The sequence below is a fragment of the Anopheles darlingi genome, chromosome 2 (assembly GCF_943734745.1).
Source record: "Anopheles darlingi chromosome 2, idAnoDarlMG_H_01, whole genome shotgun sequence".
Taxonomy (NCBI): domain Eukaryota; kingdom Metazoa; phylum Arthropoda; class Insecta; order Diptera; family Culicidae; genus Anopheles; species Anopheles darlingi.
The window spans coordinates 37,354,403-37,376,902 of record NC_064874.1 but is presented as its reverse complement, the minus strand read 5'-3'; the positions used below and the strand labels follow the sequence as shown (position 1 = coordinate 37,376,902).

Genomic DNA, 22,500 nt, shown 5'->3' with positions numbered 1-22,500 from the left:
CTGCATTGCCTTCTCGCTCGTTAAGCGTACTATGTGATATCGTACTGGAGGCCATATGTTATGGGCATGTCAATAATTTGGATACGAGAGTGGAATAAAAGGATATCAATTTTCTTCTAATGACACTAATGAAATTAGTCAATTTAAATTCTTTTTAAAGTTCCCTATTTTCTGAAGTTCAATCGTACGTTACAAGATGTGATGAACAGTTAAACGTTCAAATTTCGTCCGGTATGATGGAGTTGATTTAAATGCAATATGCAAAAGTGGGAACATTGTATTGTATTAATGTATTGGCAATGAACTTGCAAAAATAGAAAGGAATAGTTGATAATTGTGAAACTAAGTTACACGTAGATTATAAGCACGTTCTAGTGCTAGGATTATGGAATCTTATAGCCCTCTGGAAAGGTTCGTATTTAGTTAGTTAAGAAAGCGGGAAGCTTAAGGGAGAATGACTTAATCGCACTCCAAACAATGTCGAACTCATACATCAGCGCTGAAGCAGTAAACATGCTTCTGTTAAACGCAGTTTGGTTAATACATTGACAATTTTAAGAAGATCTATCTAACACTGCTATCTAACGTGTGTGCATGCCCCGACAACCATAAAAATCTGGTCTATAACCAGTGAATGTTGGTTCAGAAACGAAAGAAGGTGTTTTGTTTTCTGGTGGACCTTGAAAGGAATGGAATAATTTTTTTTGGGTGATCCTAGACGCAATGACACAAATCAGGAAAGTGAACTATCTAGGTCTAAGATTGGCCAGACCAGACTGCCCCGACCCGTCGGCAACGACCGTTTCACTTACCCCAGACGTAGGATACGATAGTGGCTTGCCAGACGTAATACGCGAAGGAGCATACGGCGATCACGTGAAAGGTGCCGATCATCAGCACATTGTTCCACTTGATCTCGGCATCAAACTCGTAGCCCGTCCAGCGCTTCAGCAGTTCGGTCATGCGGTGACCCCATGCGGTCTGCTGCCAGCGGTTGTAGTGCTTGAGATAGCTGTCGATATCCTTGTTGCTCACGGTTTGATCATCCTCCATCTCGTTGCTGTTGTTGTTGTTGTTGTTGTTGTTGTTGGTGTCGGTCGGTAGCCTGGACGTGGCCATCGCGCCTGCAGGCGACTCCCGCTCGTTGTCCTCTCCCGGTTTCATGTACTGTGCCGAGTTACCGGCGATGAATTGCAGCGTACTCGTTACGCCGACCGTCATCTTGAGAGCGGGTTGTAATGATCGACAACCACACCCCTTGTACCCCACCTTCCCTTCCCTGCGCACACTCACACACTCACGGGATTAATGGCCTCCGGACCTGCCCTATGCACTGTTTCGAGAGGCCACTCCAAAACGAATTCGGTAACTTTTTAAACTTTTTCTTTCGGCCACAATGGCGCACACGGAGGGCTAAAGACCTGCCCTACTCATTCACAGGTAATTCCCCACACACCCGCGTTCCGGCACAATCCGCTCGCACGCCGTACGGCGTGAGGGAACCCTTCGGTAGTACCTACCGTAAAACCCCTGAAACCAACTTCACGATATTCACGATTCTCTGCACCGCACGATGTAGTCTGCTTGCCGTACAGTGACGAACAGCAGACGGTCCCACGGTGTCCAAACGCCTTTATATCGTTTTCAGCCGCGTGCTTCGCTCACACCGAAAGCGTTGACCACCACGCATACCATGTGGCCGATGTGACGGTATTGTTGCCTGGCCCCCTGACGGTGACCAAGCAGGCGGCACACGGAGGGAGGGAAGCCGATCCCGCCCGAAACCCGGTGCGTGAGTCAAAAGGAAAGTGAGATTTCGTAGGATGCTAGATGTGTTTTTAAGGAGGAGTGGGACCTGTCAGTCTTGCAGCGGACCACAAGATGATGCTCCGCGTCGTGGCGCGTTTGGACTACGAAGGAGTCGACCGGGATCTCAACCGGGGGGAGGGCACCAATACTAGCTGCGTTGTTTCAAGTGTCATCGACTAAACGTCGTGTCGTACTTGGCACCATTACCTAGTAGTACAACGCCGCCCCGGGAGGGGTCACCCTACCGATGGAATCCCTTTCCGTTCCGTAAGGAAAAGCTTCGCGGTACCTTATGGGGTGGGAGATGAATGGATGAGTGATGGCGATGCACACGCGTATCACCGAATACCGTCCGAGCGTCAAAACCGGTTTTCCGTATTGTTTGAATAGCAATAGCGTTTAGTGACTTCGATCGGGGTGCGGTAAGATGGTTGCCTACTGACCATCCGTCATGAGGAAGGTGATGTTGCGATCGATTGCGAAAAGACTTACGAGACTATACGCGACGGGCTGGCAGATGACCAACGCAGAGCCAACGTGGGCAACGCGTGCGCCACGTTAGTTAGTGTACATATCGAATTGTTTGGCCACCGCACAATGCCTGAAGGTCAAGATGAGTCGCATGCGCGGTCTAGTTCGGTCACGTTTATCCTACTGTAGCCTATATCCTGCTCTCCTCTGCAGCTGAAGTTTCAGTTGCAGTCCGATATGTTGGGGGCCGGCCAGCGCTGCTCATTATACAGCTTTTTGGGGAGGGGGCCGCATTCTGCCGCCCGCAGTTTCCCGGCCCCTCACCCTTCTTGCTCGGTTGTTAGTTTCCGACGAGTTAATCGAATGTCATTGTTATATGGTTTGGAGTTTCACTGCTATTGCCAGTTACTTCGTAAGGCTCTCGTTAGGCGCCCGATCGCCGAGCCAATCATCAATCTTATTTCAAACCGGAGCACATTGTCCGCTCGATGTTGCCTCGGTGTTCGATTGGCTCAGCTCAGGGTTATGCGCTTGCAGAAGCGGACTCTGGGATTTGATCTACTTCTACTGCCGCTGCTGCTGCTGCTGCTGCTGTTACCAATGCGGTGGAGGGAAATGATTTTTGGTTTTATGTTTTTTTAGTTTGGGAAACGAATTATGCGTCCGGCAGAAATCGGTCCTCGGTCTTTCCCACTGTATGCGGCTTCCAGTCGGGCACGTTTTCGCAGCAGTTCGGTGACCCTCGCCAGCGGCTAAATTGGTTTGGTTTGCAAATGTTGCAAAATCAGAAAGCAAATGGGCACCCTCTTTTACTGGGACGGGCAGACACCAGCGGCTGCCAAAAAAAAAAAAACTAGTTTCTTATCATTTGGTTCTCATTTGTGTAATGCACAGTGTGTGGAGCGCTATTATTAGAACGAATTCTAACCGATGGCCAGGAAAACCTGTTTCGACGGGGTTAAGATGTTCCCAAGGCGAAAACAGGATTCTTAACCTTTGGTTTTCCCATTCCTGAAGTCCCAGTCTTGGTATGCCTCAACCAGCGAAAGGAAAAGTTAGATTTGCAAAACAGAAACAAAAAAGAAAACCCAAGGCTGGTACGACAGCTCTAGTTTGCGCTAGTAACGCACGAGATTGCCGGTTGGCGACGGAAAACTACCCCGCTAATCTGCCTGCGGCGAGCGACCAGTAGATCGATTTCGGCGAAAGGCTGGACGCGATGCTGGGCCGGCGGCTCGTTTATCAAGACCATGACCGTGCAAGCAAAAACGGTGCACCGATTAAATCCCATGTTGGCAGCATGAACCAAACGGTTGGACAACATGTTTTACAATTTTGAAACACACACACACGAGGCTGGCCATAGTTAAACGGTTAACGATAGGGCAGGTGGAATGATGACGAAACGAAACGGCGCGCCTTACCTTGGCAAACGCCTGGGCCTGGTCCGGCCTGGCGGTTAGCAGTTTTATGTATCCGGACGCATTTGATGATTGTCCTCTATCGCGTGCCGAACAGGGCCAGACGTAGATTAAGTATCGATTTTGAATTGGTTGTAGCGCTAGGTGCGCATGCAAACGCCACGAGATCTCTCTCTCTCTCTCCGATCGTTAACGGGCGCGATGCTGCTATCGTGTATGATGGATGAATGATGTAACCGAATTCGGCTTCTCGCATATGTTTCCGCCAAAATCCGCCGCTGCCCAAGCGGGAGTCAAACGACGGGCATTGATAAATGAGGAGGGGCATTAATCAAATGTTGGCGCTGATGAGCTAATCAAAAGTTTGTGTGTGACGTCCAAGGTCCCAACCGACGCCTGTCGCGCTTGGTTATTGGAAAATACGATCGAAGGGTACGCCGATCGTTCTACCTTAAGAAAATCAGACAAAAGCAGATATCAATAACAAGAACTGTAAGAATGGTTTTTTTTGCACAATTGAAATATAATTAGTTGGTTTGGAACGGTAACATTTTGCGAGATTTCACAATTTTAAAGAAAGTTCATTATGTTTTATACCATCAATGGGTGGAAGCAGGTGGGCTTTACGGGTTAAATCATGAATATTAATAAAATCTATAGGTGGGCATGTACCATGAATATAAATAGAACCCATCTGATTATTCTCAAATCTCGAAATAAAAAAAACGGTTAGAACCGATTCGATCTGGTTAGATTTAAAAAAAAATTATAACGCCTTTAAAAGAACTTATTATTATTTCCGGGAACTTATGGCTTCTTCCTGGTCGATTTGACAATTCCTCGCAGGTGGTCAATACATAGAATCTGATAAAATGGTCTATATGGCCTTGCTCCTGCATAACTTAAACATGGTTTTTATTGAAACGATCTTGTATGGAATTTCTAGCTGCCCCAGTTTCGTGCCAAAATATTTGGTAAGGGCAGGGCTGAACATCGATAGGACGAAGGCTAAGCTCACGAACTTAAATAAATGTTCCTGGGGTGGAGGGGATGTTTGAAAAACATGTTTTTCGGTATAATTTTATATTGGTTTCCCACTAGGCCCAGCTTCCTTAATACATTCATTTGTGTTCTTGAGTTTCAGCCCTGCGGTTTTGTGCGGTAGTTAGTGAAAAGAGGCACACCAAAGATCCGTTTTTGTTTGCATATATTCAAATCAACTAAACTATCTCATGGCCAAATGATAGCCGCCTGCCTTAAGGCCCTCCCTTTTTCAAAACGATAAGTCAACAAATGAATCCATTTTTTTTGCCGTATGATAAGCTTTTTGACATCGCTTTGGCTATAGATCCTACTGTACTTGTAAATACTGTCAATTAATTGATGCTCTAGTGTTTGAAGTTAACTTTGCGATCCAGCTGAACTAACCAATGAAACTTTACTGCTTAGGTTGGATTTATCTTAAACATCTGAACAGCCCGTAAGCGGCAGATTCAATTGACACCCTGTAGTGTCTTTTCGAATAGATTTTGCACCACCAAAAAGGAATATACACTACAGAGTGTCAATTGAACCAGCACACACACACACACACACACACAATCACGCCTAACCTTTGCGCAGCTGCTCATCATTTTATGCTTTCGTATTCCATTGAGCCATTGACCAGTACGAGGCCGACGATGTGTCATTCATCATGTTGGATGGTGGTCATTGCTGCATGGTTGGTGTTACTAATTTTCACACCAGACTCGATGGCAGTGCGTGCGTTGGGCATAGCATCAGCTCCCAGCGTACCATCTCAATATTCTACCAGTGCTAGTGGCAACGGCGAGGTTCGTTTCTGGTTCGAACTCATCAAGTATTTGAACTGCCGCGAGGTGCTGATCCTCGATGCGTTCGGATTCCTGGGTAAGTCCGGGCAACTAAATTGATAGATTGTGTTCTACCCCGCCACTAATGCGTTCCATTTCCCCCCCCAAAAAACACCGCCACAGCTCGCCGACCTACGTTTGCCAGGCGACTGTTTGATCGCTTAACAGCAAGCGGTCACCGCATGGCAGTTTGGCATCATTTTGAACCGACCACCGTGCTGCGTCTCCCGTTGCCCGTACACCGTCTAACGATTATCGTACCGATCGTAATGAAGCCGTCAGCCACGGACGGTGAACGGAACGAGCGACAGTTGACGGAGCTGTTCAAACAGGTAAGCTGGCCAATCGCGCGTCTACGCAGTTCGTACGCGCTAACTGCCTTCGCACTATCCATTTGCCTGGACTGGACATTTGCTTACTGGAGCAGCTTACTACTAGTGGGACCAATTTTCGGGAGCATTACAGCTGGCTGTTTCTGCTGGAGGACGGCAGGCACGATGAGCTGATACAACGTTTCCAGCACCGCCCGTTGCCGATCCGTGCGGATTCGAACGTGTACTCCGTGCGGTACTGTTCCGATGACCGCTGGTTCGAGCGGGTTCACCTTGAATGGTCGAACGAGACGAACACACGAGCTGTCCGGCGCATGCAAATGATTCACCCGGAAACGGGCGAGCGGCGGGTGCAGGTGGACTTCTGGCTACGATCATCGAACGGTGGGAAGAAGGACAAGCGGGAGAAGAGCGATCAGCACCCGGTGGACAGCGGTTGTGGCACGTTACGGCAACTCTATCGTCTGCAGACGCGCCGCAGAACGATCGATGTTGCGGTGGAGCTGGGTACGTATCGGACGCCCCTGCTTCGAACAGCCACGTGTCGAGGCGTGCCCTGGTATGCCTTGGTATGCACGTGGCATTGGTTAGCACAAAGTAACGACTTATGAGAGGGGGAGAGGTGGGCAGGAACAGCAAAAAAAAAAGCAGGAAAATGAATATAAAATCGATTCGAGCGCTTCACCGACACCGGTCTTAGCGTGGCTAATCCTGCCCCGAAACGTTACGGAACGGCGGCTGGACGTTAAACTAACGCACCGCGAAGGTTAGCCTTCCTCCAGCATCTCGCGCACGGCCTACGCGATGGCGAATGGACGATGATGATCTTGGTTGCTTTGATGCAGAATGCGCCAATCGGACGCAAAACGGTTCGTTAGTGCGCCACCGATGCCGACGGCAGACTCGCAGACCGTCAAACGCTTTCACTTTCACGACCACAAACCCCTGTTCGGCCCTGTTTGCGTACAAAAAAGTATGTTTATGACCACTTGAAAGGTGAAATATAGTACAAAAACCCAAGCGTTACTCGGGCTCGCTCGGGGATTACTTCAGCAGAGGCTTATTGTGGGCTTCTAATTGCAGAATGCTCTCCCTTTCTCTCGCGTACGCCGGCTTCTCTGCGCTAGCGGGCATCTCATTAGATGTACCAACACTACCGGCGCGTACTGATGTAATTGACTTTCGGAACCCCTCCAAAAAAAAAAACCAAAACGGGGTCACCGACATCTGGCTGCTGTGCTCGTAATGTGGGATTAACACACCGCTTTAGTCGTTTTGTATGCAAGAAGAGAGAATTTTGGGTGTGCCAAGCGTAAGGGCACCTTAATGTTGTACAGGAGTCTTGATTATTCATTTCTAGTCAAGAAATTTCCTTTTTTAGGAAAATAACATAGGAAGAAACTAAGTTTAGTGTTAAACTTATGCGAGTAAAAAAATTAACCAGACTATCGATTAGAATGCTCATACAACCATTGTTTTCTTCATGTGGTAAATATAAAAATAAGATTAGGGTACGAATAGAGGACGGATTAGTCCTCAATTTTGCTTACCTTCTTGGTAGTGTTTCTCAATCGGACATTTCTAACAGTAAATTGAGCGTAGTATTCGTAATAGTAGTAATTCAAGAGCGCAATCAAACGCCATTCGTAAGTATCCATAAAATGCAACGCGCCCATTATGGCCGCCATACCGACGCATACACATCTCGGATAATAAATGTCACCGCGGGCCGCAGTGCTGCACTGCACGTACCGTGTATCTTAAATCTCCCGAGGCTCGAGGTGCGGCCCACTTTCGACCTGTTGAACTCCAGACAAAGGGTTCAACCGCGTGTAAAGGCGTATGATCTAACGATGGGTCACAGTGGTGATGTGCCGGAGGTGTGCCAGGCTATCCCAAACTCGGTACTTAACGGTTACGCAACCGCGGCGGGGCCCTCTCGAAAGGATACATCGCCGATGATGCTTTGGCGTATAAAAAAAAGGGGAACGAATGAACGAGGGTCGCGATGTGCGCGTGGTTTGTGAGTGAGCAAGGCGTTCACCTCTACCGACCGGTACGAGTACGCGAGTAAACAAAACGGTATAGCTCCATTACGCAAAGACGAACCGGCTGTGCCCGTTTCGTGGTGAGACGCCATTGACCAATTTCACGTGTGACCTCTGTGAAGAAGCTTGCGGTGAAACAACCGGGCCCGATGTTAGCCGCATCGTTTAGCGGAATGACGCATGACGTGTACGTTGCACCGGCGCCGGGACATTGAGTGACCTTTGGTACACTTTGGTGTGATGACGATCGCGATCGTATGCACCCGTCCGCGATTTGCGATTACTGGGTCATGGGATGGAGGATGCTGCGATAAGCGATCGCTATTGACACGTGATCGATAGTACGTGTACTTGAATGAGTAAGAGTAATTTCTACGTCTACGTTCTATTCTCGCCCAGGCATGCTGGAACAAGGAGGAGAGAAAATGGTACTCCTTCCACCTCGAAGTGTCGAACAACGGAATGATTTCTTTAACCTGGGACCGGGAATTAGCATCATGGTGTACTCTGGTGTCGGCCAACACGTGGCATCGATGGAAGTCGCCAAAACCGTAACACTTTTCCGGAATGTGAGGTATGGACAAAGGCGATGGTAATTTACTCCTTATCAACATTATCTGGTACCATTCCTAACAGAACTACGATTATACCTTATAAGATCGAATACAAGCTTCGATTGACGGATTTTCAACTTCGCTTGGCCATCGTTAATCGAGTCCCAACCAATCTTGCACCTAGAGCAAGATACTCGATGACGTTATTTCATGAATTGTAATTATTGAAAACGTTTTCGGTGCACGGTTTTCTTATTAACTTCTACTCTACTGCTAGTCTTAATGTGTATATCAGCTACCAAAGCGCCGATCACGGAGAGCTAATGGGCGACTTTGTGGAGATCGTCCTGCAACCGGTGCTGTGGATGCTCGTGTTGTTTAGTTTTTCCTTTTGGATCGCGTTCAATTGTTCGATCAAGTATGGACCCGGAAACTGGCAACAACCGAAACTATCGATGGCGGATTCACTGATTTGTTTCGTTGGCGTACTCGCCCAACAAGGTTCGATCGTACGACCGAACTCCCTGGCAACAATGTTGATCATTTTCGTCGGGCTTAGCATTTGCTACATCATCTACTGCTGCTTTCTGACACGCATCACCTCCCTGCTCTCGGTTGACGTAGACGAATGGGAAGATCTGGAAGGGTTGCTGGCGGCGAATGAGTACAGTATCGGTTATATTGGCGGTCTTACCGATACCTCCAAACAGGTGAGTGGTATTAGGCGTTTTATGTTGCAGGAAGGTTCTCCTCAGCTGCTATGCCCGCGTACTGCGGCAAGGTCGCAAGGGGCCTTTACGATCATTAAAAAGAATGCTTCCTTGGCACATTTGATTAAAGATCTAACGACTCGAATGGCATTCAGGGCTTTACAATGACATGATTGGGTTTCGACGATGCGGTCTGATCGGTGAGAGGGCCTTTATCGAAACATTTCCGCGAAGTTTAGCTCAAAGTGTCGCTTAAGGTCAAGTTGGCTTTTTAAGTTAAAACATCTTGAACAACATCCCAATCAAATGGTAACAACCCAATGCCAATTGTGTCAAAAGGAATCGTTTGGTTCGCTTGCGGTAGTCGTTGTCTACTGCTGAGAACACACTGAAGCCAAAAGAGAGTCCAACATGCGCGAGCACGTTACGTGTGCGATCAGATGTTTGATCATATTTTTCGCCTCTCTGAGCTGCTCATTTCTCTTTCTCAGCCAACCGTTAAACGATGCTTCGACCGTAGATTGCATCTATATCAAATTCAATTTGGAAAATAATCATCAATCGAAGGATAGCTGAGTGTTAAGCTCCGGTACGAATTTAATCGCTTTAGTCATCAGTCATAGTTGTGACTGGTTCGTCACCTGCAATCACGTTTCGCTTCAGTGCGTTTTGATTAATTGATGAATCAGGATTAGCGGCGTGATGAGGCATCAAAATGTGGATTCGTTTATTCGTTATTTGATTATACATGTTTTAATTGAATCACATAAAATCCGTAATTGTTTACCTATTTATCCCATTTATTATCCCATAATATCCCATTTATAATATCCCTATAATATCCCATTTTTTCAATTCTGCGGAATAGAAAGTAGAAACCCTAATTCATCAAGAATGACTAATAATGTAAGATTGTTATCAATAAAAATCCACAAATCGTGTAGCTTTCGAAAACTGTTGAACGGTACTATTCTTAAATTCTGATGGTACTAAGACGATTCATGAATTCAAAATGATTTTTAATTTGTTTTTGATGCTACTTTATAACTTCCATTCATTGTTCTAAGATTATTATTACGTTTAAGAATATTTGAACACATTAAAACTAATCAACAACATCGATGTTCACCAAACGTAATACTGTTTTGCAGATGCATAATCCTTTGATTGCTGAAGTACTGCGACGCACACAACGCGACACAACGCTCCCCGTTGGTTCCTTAGCCGAGGGTTTGCATCGAGTTCTTACCTCTAAGTATGCGCTGTTAGCCTCCCAGGGTGTGACCCGTAGGGTAATAGAAAAGTCATTCACAAACCAAAGCTGCGCAGTACGTGTGGTACATACGCGGGAATCCTTCCCTAGCTACAATCTACTTCCACTTCCATTGCAGATCACAGAGTTCAGCGTGGAAGGTCTGTATCAGTCGATAAGCATCCATATGGAACCGGTTGATGGATACACGAAAATGATCAATTTCGAGTAAGTAACTCCTTCGTGAGCCGTCTTCCGATTAGCAATCTCTTTTTCTTTTTTCTCTCTATCTGTTACACGGATGAACAGGATTCTGCGACACCACTCGAATGGTGTGATCAATCGTTTGGAGGAAAAGTTTATCTCACACTCAAAATCATGCATCAAAAGAAAGGTTTTCGAGCACATTGGAATGGGCGACTTACGATTGCCGCTGATCCTGATGCTGGCATCGATTGTGCTCTCCGCGTTTGTGCTCGTCATGGAAGTGGCTTACCATCGTTTCCGATTGTATCGAAACAGAAGAGCAAGGGTTTTTATTGAATTTTGTAACTAGAAAAGTGGTAGCTATTACCATTAGCCATGATGTCGTTTGCTGAAATGCTTTTGCTTAATCGCTTCTTTTTAATCTTATCTGCTTAATAAATTATTATTATGACCGATGTTGCTAACAAAGTCTCTTGTTTACTCGCTCATCATAACTCAATGAAACACAATTTAGCTTTATTTCATTCAACAATTAAGAAACCGTTCGTCCTGCGTAATGACCTAATTCATCTCACCAACAAACCGAACTGTCCTCTGAGGTCTTTGCATTATCAACGATGCGTAAGAATGAAAACAAGTTAAACAGAACCTCATTTTTTTACATTTTCATTACCGCGTTAGACCGATAATCTTCTGGCCAGCTGGTCTGATGAAGAAACAAATGCGCCCGAACCCCTGGTGATATTCGGCTAAGCTGGTGGCACCCATGAACCTCGCGGCAAGCTGGTTCGCTTTAATGAAGTCGATCGTTTTGCAGATAGTGTTCCCGTTTCAGGTTAGACATATCTTCGATGCCCGCTTGCTTCAAACAATCGGCGATCGGCTTGCCAGAATCAACCGCCATCGTCAGGCCGCGTTTTACCGCTTCGGTGGTCATCGTTTGGAGTTTGGTGGCCATGCCAACGGCAGCAAAGACGCGAATGAATGCCGTCGTACATCCCGATCCTGTGAGAGAAGGTGAAGAAGGCCGCGGATACAGATCAGATCGGGTGTTTGTGAAGCCCTTTTTTCCTTTCAAATCTTACCGTAGCTACCAAATTCACCACTTTGATAATCAAACGGTAGAAGGTAGTGGTACTGGGGCCAGTAGCTTTTGTTAACCAGGAAGACCATGTTCGAATCCGATTGCTTGTGGTTTTTGTCCAGCCCCCAGACGAAGTGGGCCGAATTGATGAGCCACGAAACATTTAGCACGATAAGGTAGCGCAAGGAAAACGCAACAAAGATTGCCGCCTGAACGGTGTCACCCCAGTACTCGAGCGGGGCATTGATTGGTAGCAGGACGAACAGGATCGGATACAGGAACCAGTAGAAGCGCTTTTGGAACATAACGATTGAATCTGCTTCCAGATCGCTCATGTCGACGGTTTGCAGTAGCTTCTCCTGACGCTCGCTCAGCTGGCGAATATTGGCAAATACTTGGGCATGCAAGAAATCCTTATCGCTGTAGTACGGGTCATCGACGGTGCGGAATTTTTCATGGTGAAGCCGATGCATGCGTACCCAATCATAGATAGAGCCCTACGAACCGAGAGAAAAAAGGGAGAGAGGAAGTAATTAAAATATATAACATTTTACAAACATTTAAAGGTTACAATGGTTTCAATATTTTATTTCATGCTGCTTTGTATACGAATTATACTTAGGAATTCGTTTGTTTGGTATTCACCTAAATGCAAGGATTTTTACGGGTATATCGTTGACTGCTGTTATTTCATACAGTACATGTGGCTTAACCATGCAGGGAATGCTCGTGTTTGCGCTTCGATACAATTTTCAAGCGCACCATCAACTGCATGAGATCACAATAACATTAATTATAATGTAACTCATTAATTTCAATGAAAAATTCTCATTAATACAATCATGCACTTTCGAAACGGATAACCGATGTTGTCTTACGAAAAAGGTGCGCTCTTTATCTTAAGCGTGCATTAAAGCAAACAAAGGGATCAAAGTAGCTGATTGGGAGCAAGAGCGAGCACAGCAATTCAAGAAAAGTGTTGTTAAATAAATGAGAATTATTCGTTTTTTTAATCACGTATCACGTAAAAATCCGTTCAGCGTTACATTTACTTCATAAAAGCCAAGCCCGAATACTATTTTTTAGTACAAATCATGTACTCAAGAAAGCTTCACTACAGAAAGCTTTGATCGGGAAAGCTCAAAGCTGTAATTTAGTACAGTTGAAAATACAGTTGGGGAAACTAGTTTAAACGCACCCCGGCTCCAAATAAATCACAGCTCTAACGAGGGAAAAATTTTGGAAAAGGAAAACGTAAGGATTTGGATACTTTTTACTATCAGGGAAATATCGCGAATGCTACAATACTATCCTGGATTAACTCAAACCCGAGCGTGTAGCTATTCAATGATGGGCACATTCAAAACTATTGACATGAACGGTACACTGTTTCAATATTAATTATTGCTGAATTAAACATTCTATTTCTACAACATAGAATTTAAACATTCTATTTCGGTTGTTAGTTGCACTCATAAAATTATGAATAATTTTACTCAAGTCGAAGTCTGATAAAGGAAAATTTCTTCTTCTAATCAAATAGAAACATTGAATTGAAACAATTTAAAATTTTGCTCTACATTTGAAGACATTATGCATTAATAAATGTTTAATTTAATGTTATTACTGAGTGTTTAAACACGCACAAAATTGATAATAATGCCTTCATGTTGGTCTCTTTAAAATGAAAGAAATACACCAACGGCGGTTTATATACTAAAAATTGATATTAACCACAGTTCAATCTGTATGAAGAGGATTACAAGGAACTAATGATCCCTAAGCTAACACTATATGAAATATGTGAATCAATTTCGTATGTTTGCTTAATAACTATCCCATTAGTTAGCGTCTAAGGGCGGCACGAAAGCGCATTTAGTATATCGCCTTTAGGTGCGTTCAGCGTGCGAATCCGTAGGCTTACGGCTAACTACAGTCGATCTAATGCAACACTTGACAACGAAGTAGTTACTTACCTGACCGGCAAGCGTTTGAAACGTCATCAGCATGAAACGGAGAAACGGGGACGCTTCGTACGTTCTATGAGCCCATAGGCGGTGAGCCCCTGCCGTAACGCCCAAGATGCCGCATAATGTGAGCAAGAAGGCTGCAATCGACAGAGGATAAGGCATGACAATTTGCTGCAGGCGCTGTTTCGTCACACTTTCGGTCGTCGGGCTCAACTACTTACTGAAGACCACCGTAATCAGCGATGTGTGAGTAAATAAAACAAAAATTCCGTACACGCCAAGGATGTTGAGATGAATGTAGAACAGCACCGAAGGCCAGCTTGCTTCCCGCTTCGTATCCCTGGATGAGGTGGTGCCCGAGCCTTCGGCGGTCGACGCCGACTCCTCTCTGTGCTTCGCGTCGTCAGTCTTTGTGGTGGTCTTCTGCACTATCTTTTCCTCGACCACGGTGGAACCCGAGGTTGCCGATGTGAAATTGTCGTTATGGTCTGCCATTTCAATGCTGCTCCTTTACTGGACAGCTTCCTTGAGATCTCTACAAGAAAATCGAAAAAAAAAACCGTTGCACACGGTAAATTGATGCAATAAGGCAAGAGGAAATCTGAAAACCTTCACTCGATAACAGCAGCAATAATGATTGTCCGGCGTAATGGTGGTGTGGTAGGTCAGGTAAAGCCCCTACCACTCCCCATATTGGGGCAGTTGAGGATGCCGGTTTACGGCACCGACCGAGATTCAGTTACTTCGCTCGCAGGGATGGTTCGGCGTTGAGTGCGTTGCCGTGCATTGGAGTCTTTAGTGCTGTAGTGTTTACCACCGTGTACCACCAATGCGAAGGTCACGTTTGATATATGACTTAAGTGAAGACAATGTTCAGCCCGGGGGAATTACAGAATCCTTTCACTTCAAGTTTTAGTACAGTTTTAAGCGACCAGCGACCTTTATTACGCTGTAGTCTCCTTCGATCGCGCCTTGCAAAGCAAAGGCCAGGAAGATTGTAAGATTGGTGGTTGATGATATGGTGTATTGAGTAGTGACCCTCACCTTGATTCGGGGAGCAGTTGGGCGCGACACGGAGCTCATATGAATTGGAGAAATGGAAACCTTCAAAAGCGGCAGCAAACGGAAGGTTAATCACATGTAAATTAGACGGTAAGCCGACATTGAGAGCTACTGAAGCTTCGACCTAATCGACCGACCTGCTATCGGCCAGCGCAAAACGCTTCGTCATTAGAGCGCATCGCGGAGCAACGCGCAACATTACGCAATCGCATAACAAACAGACAATCGCGAAGCTTACGCAGTTTGATTAACCATCAGGAGGACGCTTCCATATGATTCCCAGCAACCGCGTGCGTACAAACAATGGCGAGTCGCAAGATTCCGCGAGGGTTCTGCTTCGTCAGTGCGCGAACCGCAGCGGCCGCCGTTTAAACTCCGCTAGACACACCGGAACAGAAGGCTAGACGAGAACACGTGGATCGCCGTCGCGCCCTGACGCGCAGAGGACACATATCGTGCGACCGGTTTGACGGGTTTTACGATCCAGAAAAGCTTCGAATGTGTTTGTCTGTCTCCCTCAGAACTATTGGAGTGTGGACTAAGGGACATCCCGGTTACATCCGAGTGAAAAAGGGGATCGTTTGCCCGAGTTGCCTAATAACTATGCGAAACCGTATGCTTTATGGAGTCGCTCTGTTCACCTGGCAACCTGGAAAACCGCGCGGTGTCCTTTATATGGACGCCTATCTGTCGATGATCATTCGGTTGGAAGAAATATTTATTCTCTGTTGCAGGTGGCACGAATGAAAACGAAATTTCCAGCCCAAGGTTAAAAACTGAGCTGACCTGGGCACTCCGTGTCGGATTTAACGGTTCATACCTGTTTGGAGGCCTTGCACAGACCATTCCAAGTTTAGGATGAAGTTTAATTGCAGCGTATTTTTAAATTACAAACGTAACTCTACTCTCAAAACAAAAAAAAAGATTTTAAGTGAATAGAGTATTTAATGAACACCTGGCAAGCATACCGAGGGGGGGGGAGGGGTGGCGAGGTGTACAGCACCTCATTTTTGGCCACACTGTTTAACGAGCCGTCTAGCCTCCAGGGTTCATCAGATTTAAAATGATTATTCTCCACTATAGTTAGCTCGGTTTTTAATCACGTACCACCTGCATTATATCATCCAAAACATTAAAAAAAAACAGAGCAACAGGGAGAGAGCTAATTAACCGCGAAGCTGGACCGCACACTCCGGTGACATTGGCCAGCGTTTGCCGACAGTACAATCCGCGTTGCTATAACGAAACTAGTCAGAATGGGACAACCGTTTTTCGGTGGCAATAGATTTCGTGCGTCAAAAGCCCGACCTGACCCTGAGTTAGTGACACACAGACGCCCATACATTAGGTGCCCAAATCCGCGCAGCGTCTGCATCCGATTCGGTCACTCAACGATAAGCCTAATGTCATGCAGTCTGATGCCTCATTTGTTGGATGACCGCTTCCGCTTTCGGGGTCCAAGGTATCACATGAAATGTAGCTCTTTGCCAAGGCTTACCGCTTAACCGTTCCTTCGTTGCGCATAATTCAAATTGTTTTCCAACTAGTCGATCAGAGTTCGACCCTTCCGCAGCTTACCATATGAACCGGAAAGGGACTTGTGTGTAGACGAACGGGTTTCGACAGAGGGTGGCAGCTCACAGCTGGGTGTTAAACGGCCCAGCAAATATTATTGCTGGGTCGGCCACGTATTTGGGCCCTCTCTGAAGGAGGCTAACAAGTTTTACTCAAGTATCGTCGTAACGGATCCCGTTTCGATCGATATTATATGCAGCCGGGCAGACGCGTTCGCTAGAATCACTTTCCTACGATGCGTCATGGTGGCGCATGGATTGGCAACACTCTTAAAACGTGATCACTTGAAGCATAACGATCGCCATTAGATAGCTATCGTTGGCGGGATTAATAGGTTTTTTGATGCGCTGTATAGGACACTCACTTGACTCTACGACCGCACGGTGAGGGCGAGCGGTTCGTCCGTTCACTACCGTCTCGCGAGCTTCCGGTGACAGACTAAGGCTCCGTCCGTACCGCGGCTGTGTGCCACGCTTACTGCTGGCCGGTCACGCTGAGTGCTGCTGCTGCTGCTGCTGCGCCACCGGATTCACGCGGTCACGACCAAAGAACACACACACACACACGGGAACACTTAAAGGCAGATGACAATTACGAAGTGATATTCTAAGATTTCCATCCGCAGGGGCTGTCTGGTCGTTGATCGGATAGTGTTGCACACGCTCTGCACACCGTAAGCGCCGGTTGGCGTCGGAGGGCGAACTGTTGTAGGCAAGTAGGTTCCGTCGCGAGTGACGGTTGGATAGCGAATGCGGACGATCGCCCAGTAAATCGTTACTGACACGCGCTCGTCCAAACGAAAGCTGAGCAGCGGGTCATCGTCGGTTGCGGTGTTTATGGCGGAAGGAGCGGTGGTGTCTGCGGCCAAAGGTTTCAACCGACGGTCGTCGGTTGAGGGGAGGGCCGTAGAAAGCAAGATGGGTGTAAGAACCGAACCGCGTGGTGCAGGATCTCTGCAGAAGGTTGCCCCCTTTCCCACTTGCGGTAACCTCAACCTGAAAGAAAGATCAACTATGGAGTGTGGAGCCGGTACTATCCGGATATTTTGCAAGAAATAGTGACCATTAGTGTAAGTGATTCTACTAAGTGTACAAGTGTTACAAATTAGTACACAAACTTAAATTAAAATGAAGGCAACCAATGAGATTTAACCATATATAGTTTATTGTAAATAGTTAGCAGCAGTTCCAAGCACTCGCTCTGTGACGACAATGTGGTCCAACGGGCCGGGGTTACTTCTTAGCCCGTTTTGGTTGACCCAGGAAACTTGACCCGCACCTTACGGAGGGACTTTGATCGGTTTGCTAAACGGAAAACGCCACCATTGATGCATTACCGATGCCGACGATCGGAATAGTCGCGTTAAATAGTGACGATCTTTTATTCAATCGAATGTTAATTTAATTCCCGTAAATGGAAAATCACCCTACGCCTGCATCGTTTTGTTTATGTCGTTCGGAGTGCCGTATCGTGACGTATCGATTCCGGTTTCAGTAAAAGGGGGAATACCAAGCCAAGTTCTATAAAGACTGAAAGGCGCGCATCGGCCGCTAGCTGTGTCACACACAAGCACACCGCTCTCGGTGGCACTCTTTGGGCAGCATTGTAAGGCACTTCGGTGAACCTTCTTATCGTGTCAAGAGTACGATCAACAGTTTCGTGGCCCAGTGTGTTGCAGATAGTTGATGCGTATCGCTAAGCTAAGGCCTTTGGTTTTGTTGTTGGCAAAATCGCTCGGGAAAACAAAAAACGGGCAACGAAAAGTTCCAGCGTTGGAACGAACCAAAATGCAGCAAAATGAATATCAAGCAAACGCGCAATACTTTCATTACCACATGATCATTTAATGATCACACGCGCTGTGGCGAGCTGATGCAAAAGCCAGCGTGTCCATTTTTTCCGTTTTCCTTTCCCTTTTCTTCGTTTCCGGTTGCATCTTTGGGTTCCAAACCGGATTTACTGGTTGGGAGACTGCCAGGTTTTTGATCTCACATAAACTGCACATGCGTTAGATTGCGCGTATGTAACAGATCTGCAGCTCGCGCGCCTGCAGCTGCTGGAGGTGCATGTTCAAGTTCGGTGGAGGTGGTGGCTTTTGTCGGTCATTCGCACAGAAAGGGTACAGAGAACCGAGCAGCTTTCGGTCCTGGTGAGGGCATGGTGAGTCTGGGAGTAGTATTGGAGTAGGTTTCTGCAGGAACAATATGCGAGAGCATTTTCGAATGCGGCAGCGAGTGGGATGCCAATGCCGTTAAACTGGAGCCAGTTTACGAGGCCGCATCGGAACAGGTTTTCGGTTACATCGGACAGGAAGCAAGTTCCGCTACGCATTAACGCATGACGTCTTCTAGTATCTTGCCGGGGGTTGTTGCACCGTACGGCACCTACTGTTGTTCCTGCACGATGGCCGCAACATCTTCCGGTGGTAGATCGTGATCACCGTAACCCCAAACAGCATCCTGATGGGCGTACTCGTCGGTAAGGAAGCGCGTGCCATCGCCACACTTTGCCGCCCTTCGAGCGATCACCTCCGCCGGTACCGATTTACCTGAAAACGGAAACGAGGGAGTTAATTAATGCACATTTCAACAATCACAAGTAATTTCACGCGTACGTTCGTAGGCCCACCCGAGCCGGGCAAAGCAATCGATGACGGCGGTGGTAATGTTGAACACATAGCTGCCGAGTTCGCTGGTTTTGTAGTCCCACGGAAAGACGTGATGATAGTTGTGCCACCCTTCGCCCATCGCTGCGATCGCAACAGCAAGGTTTTCCACGGGGCTGATGCTCTTATCGTACGGCCGGTTACCGAACATGTGCGCCACACTGTTCACGAAGAAGGCAATGTTGAGCGTGGTGGTGAAGCGAAGGGTAAAGCATACCCAGAACGCGACCCAAAATCGCTCGTCCCAGTAGTAGTACGGTACGAGGACCGGCATGGCGATGACGAGTAGCGCAAACAGGGGAATGTAGTAGCGCCGTTGGGCCATTACGATTGGATCCGCCTCCAGGTCACTCATGTCGATGATCTTACGCTTGGCCACGACCTCCGGGTGGGGCGTTAGGAACACCCAACCGACGTGGGCGAAAAAGAATCCTCGCTTTGCATTATGTGGATCCGCATCCGTTTCCGAGTATTTGTGGTGAACGCGATGATCGTGGGCCCAGGTGTAAGCATCACGCTGTCGAATGGTGCAAAAAAACAGAAAGGAATGGGATTAGCATGCCATGACAATATGTCCTAGTAGAACACGTTGCAGAAAGTCTCGCACAAAGGCACAAGGATTCCCTTGCCGGTTGTATTGGCCAATTACTAAAACATCCAACAACGATGCTATCGTAACGTGCCATCAATCATACGGAACACCCACGGAATGATTGCTACTGCTGCAGTAGTGACCACAACAACACCGATTGGAGCAACGCCTTACCTGACCACAAATCGTAAATAGGAACATTAGCAGTAACCGGAGCGGCCATCGAGCTTTGTATGATTTGTGCGACCAAAGCCGATGGGCTCCGGCCGTTATACCGATGCCTGAGGCCCACACCAGGAGAAGGGCTGCAAGGTGGAAAGGGAATTGGCACAATTAGTGTCCGCGTTCGGTGTTCTGAACATGGCGCACGCTTACTCCAGAGGAATGTGTACAGCTTGACCTGCAGTGTCACCAGCAACGCCAACCCGATCACGAACCCGGTGTGCACGAAAAGTTGGGCCATAAAATCGGGCCACCGTATCTGTGCCCGGAACGGGGCCTCACTCGCGGCCACGTAATCACAGTCATTACTGGTGTTGTTGTTCCGGTCACTGATGGTGGTGGTGGTGGCCGGAATCGTTTCTATCCGTTTCCGAGAACGGCCTGTTCGGGGGTCAGCGCTGGAGGGCGCGTGGTCATCAGCGTTCACGGTCTCATCAGCGGCGCAGCGCGCGACGGTCGCCGTACTGTCGGATACGTTTGGGGCCATTTTGGTGTTTTCGTCCTTCGGGAGTGCGCTCTGGGAATCGAGTAATAGGGACTCTAATTAAAAGGACAGTCAACGCCTAGTGCCAAGTTGTGAGAACTGTTCAGATGTATCCCTCCCTGGGGTCCAGTAAATAAAGTTTTGGACTTAAAAAATGAATAGACCCATTGATTGGTATGTCAATATTTGAAATGACTTGATGAATGAAAGCAATCGATCCGTGCGTCCCTCTAACGATGGGCTTCGGTGCTTCGAGGTGCTTCACACTCATCGTGTAGTCATCGTGGCTGTCTGGTTGAGCACCGCCCCGGGTGTCCTACCGTAGGATGTAGGAGCAGTAGCTAGCGACAACATTGCATTGTACAATTGAAAGTCCAATAGAAATGGTGGACGGCGCGAACGCGACACTAATTGGAGATGACCAACCTCCGATAAGCTCCGGATACCGGTTGGTGCCGGTGCAGGAGCTTGCTTGCTGATAAATAATTCTATCCCTTCGCTGCTCGTTGCTCTATATTGGTATTTACATACTGTCAGTCTGGTAACCGGGGCACGTCCTGCACGATCTTAAGCCGGGCTCTATTTGTATAACAATGTTTTTTTTTTATCGAACCAATCCACTCCGAAGGAGGTCTGTTAGTGTCCCCTATGGTCTGTTAGTGAACTCGCTAACTAATGGCCGACAGCAGCGTAAACAGCAGCAAGCACAATTTAAAAAACGGGGAACTTGTACCCCCACAAATACGACAGTAAACAACTTGAAACCCGCACATATGTCACCGAATGGAGTGCGATCTTTAGTGCCGACCGTCTCGGTCGTCGTCGTCGTCGTCGTCGTCGTCAACCCATTGGCCATAAGTGCCAACTGTAGAGTGGGGCTCACTACGTCCGAAAAGGGTGGCTCGTAATCGTAAAAAATGCAACACTTAAGCCGAGGCAGCGTCTTTGCATAACGCGTTTCGGTTTGGAACAGCGCGTTTACATAGTCTGTTAGTGGGCTTTCGAAGCAGTTAGAAGCGCTTCAGCAACCGGAAATATTTGGTAGAATAGAGTGTCCACTGTTTGTGGCTCGCGTGCCCGGCATAAAGGGAGTGCCATTGTCACACCGCGCGTGATGCTGCTAATCGGCATTACACGACCGGAAACCTCGGGGCTGTGAGGTGCGCCGTGTGCCGGTTTGGAAAGTCGCACGCCGGTGGTTTCAAGTGGTTGACGCTGGCTCATACAGCGAACACGGCGTCGCATTGTTTGTTCTCCCGGGTTGAGTTTGTTCGGGTATCGGTAGATAAGACGACAGATTTCATCGTTTCGTCGGGGTTTTATGGGGCAGACGAAGGAAACCTTCGCCCAAAACCGACCACCATCCCATCCCCAGGGTTACGTGGGCCTAGCTGGCCATCGGGGCACTTGTGTCTGGCCGGGACGGGAGACGTGACCGAAACCAGTGTTCCAATGCTCAAACCTACTACTTACTATCGATTGTCGACTGTCAACACGTGATTGACGCGCTGGGTTTAATGAAGTGCCGCGCTAGGCGCAATCCCAGCGAAGGCCACCTTCTGGGGTGGGTTCCGCCCAAAGCCCCCCCCTCAAAAAAAAAAAAAACTCGAGAACCCTTTAGGTCGCAGCTGCTGATAAAGCGGCTAAATGCGGGGGTTTCCTAACGTCCCTCACACAATTGCGGGGTTCGCAACATGCTTTGACGACTGTGTCCGCACCTCATGACTCATCGCAGCTGTGTGTGTCGGAATCGATTCACCGGACACGCAAGAGGACCGTCATACTGCTTGGATAATACTTCGGTTGATAGTGCGCGGTGCGTGCACTTGTGCAGGTCTTCGCACAGCACACACACACAGACGCTCACACATACACACGAGGGCGTTGTTGTTGTGCTTTACGATGATTACCAGTTTCTGGTCAATCGCCTTCGCCCACCGAACTGGAATGCGTGACTCGAAATCGAATATTCCATCATCCTCACCGTCGTCGACATTACACTTTCGTTTATTTATGTGCTACAGACACACACACACACACCACGCACCGCTCGCAACCCACTTTTGGGGTGATACGGAGTGCTGCGGACCACGTCTGAAGTGTGATGTGTCCTCACGGAACCGGCAGCGGTCGGTCGGTCGGTCGGACGGATGATCAAACATTTCGTG

The 22,500-nt window shown here is 47.5% G+C and overlaps 5 protein-coding genes across 9 annotated transcripts in view; 2 read left to right on the top strand and 3 right to left on the bottom strand.

Annotated features, from left to right (window-relative positions):
• The window catches only part of LOC125948593 (acyl-CoA Delta-9 desaturase-like), a 6,622-nt gene extending 5,031 nt beyond the window's left edge, over positions 1 to 1,591 (bottom strand). Inside the window, exon 1 of the mRNA XM_049674818.1 lies at positions 813 to 1,591. Within this exon, the coding sequence (XP_049530775.1) occupies positions 813 to 1,221 (409 nt within the window). The 5' untranslated portion in view covers positions 1,222 to 1,591. The remainder of the gene's footprint in view (positions 1 to 812) is intronic.
• The window catches only part of LOC125948523 (uncharacterized), a 345,242-nt gene that overhangs the window by 119,528 nt on the left and 203,214 nt on the right, over positions 1 to 22,500 (top strand). The gene's annotated exons all lie outside the window — the stretch shown is intronic.
• On the top strand, positions 5,456 to 11,057 carry LOC125959215 (uncharacterized). Its single transcript, XM_049692027.1, has 9 exons — positions 5,456 to 5,612; positions 5,699 to 5,907; positions 6,003 to 6,414; positions 8,355 to 8,529; positions 8,592 to 8,726; positions 8,787 to 9,219; positions 10,371 to 10,511; positions 10,611 to 10,699; positions 10,781 to 11,057. Exons 1-9 carry the CDS (start codon positions 5,456 to 5,458, stop codon positions 11,025 to 11,027), a joined length of 1,998 nt encoding a protein of 665 aa, XP_049547984.1. The 3' UTR covers positions 11,028 to 11,057.
• Positions 10,968 to 17,159, bottom strand: LOC125948600 (acyl-CoA Delta-9 desaturase). Its single transcript, XM_049674829.1, has 5 exons — positions 16,734 to 17,159; positions 13,954 to 14,267; positions 13,739 to 13,869; positions 11,764 to 12,259; positions 10,968 to 11,683 (listed from the first exon to the last, which is right to left on the bottom strand). Exons 2-5 carry the CDS (start codon positions 14,225 to 14,227, stop codon positions 11,472 to 11,474), a joined length of 1,113 nt encoding a protein of 370 aa, XP_049530786.1. The 5' UTR covers positions 14,228 to 14,267; positions 16,734 to 17,159; the 3' UTR covers positions 10,968 to 11,471.
• Positions 17,511 to 22,500, bottom strand: part of LOC125948591 (acyl-CoA Delta-9 desaturase) — a 6,480-nt gene continuing 1,490 nt past the window's right edge. For 4 of the 5 annotated variants that reach the window (XM_049674813.1, XM_049674809.1, XM_049674812.1 and 1 more), the window contains exons 2-5: positions 20,002 to 20,365; positions 19,801 to 19,931; positions 18,984 to 19,551; positions 17,511 to 18,917 (exon numbers count right to left, since the gene is read on the bottom strand). In XM_049674813.1, coding sequence (XP_049530770.1) covers positions 18,754 to 18,917; positions 18,984 to 19,551; positions 19,801 to 19,931; positions 20,002 to 20,335 — 1,197 coding nt within the window. In that variant the 5' untranslated portion in view covers positions 20,336 to 20,365 and the 3' untranslated portion in view covers positions 17,511 to 18,753. Of the gene's footprint in view, positions 18,918 to 18,983; positions 19,552 to 19,800; positions 19,932 to 20,001; positions 20,389 to 22,500 lie in introns of all 5 variants that reach the window. The other variant, XM_049674811.1, reaches the window with a different exon arrangement.

Coding starts and splice junctions, on each gene's coding strand:
- LOC125959215 (XM_049692027.1), top strand. CDS start 5,456: ATGGCAGTGCGTGCGTTGGGCATAGCATCAGCTCCCAGCGTACCATCT. Junction 8,727..8,786: donor ATGACGTTATTTCATGAATT/GTAATTATTGAA, acceptor CTCTACTGCTAG/TCTTAATGTGTATATCAGCT. Junction 10,700..10,780: donor ACGAAAATGATCAATTTCGA/GTAAGTAACTCC, acceptor ACGGATGAACAG/GATTCTGCGACACCACTCGA.
- LOC125948600 (XM_049674829.1), bottom strand. CDS start 14,227: ATGGCAGACCATAACGACAATTTCACATCGGCAACCTCGGGTTCCACC. Junction 12,260..13,738: donor TTCAAACGCTTGCCGGTCAG/GTAAGTAACTAC, acceptor CTCGGTTCGTAG/GGCTCTATCTATGATTGGGT. Junction 11,684..11,763: donor TGGTGAATTTGGTAGCTACG/GTAAGATTTGAA, acceptor CTTCTCTCACAG/GATCGGGATGTACGACGGCA.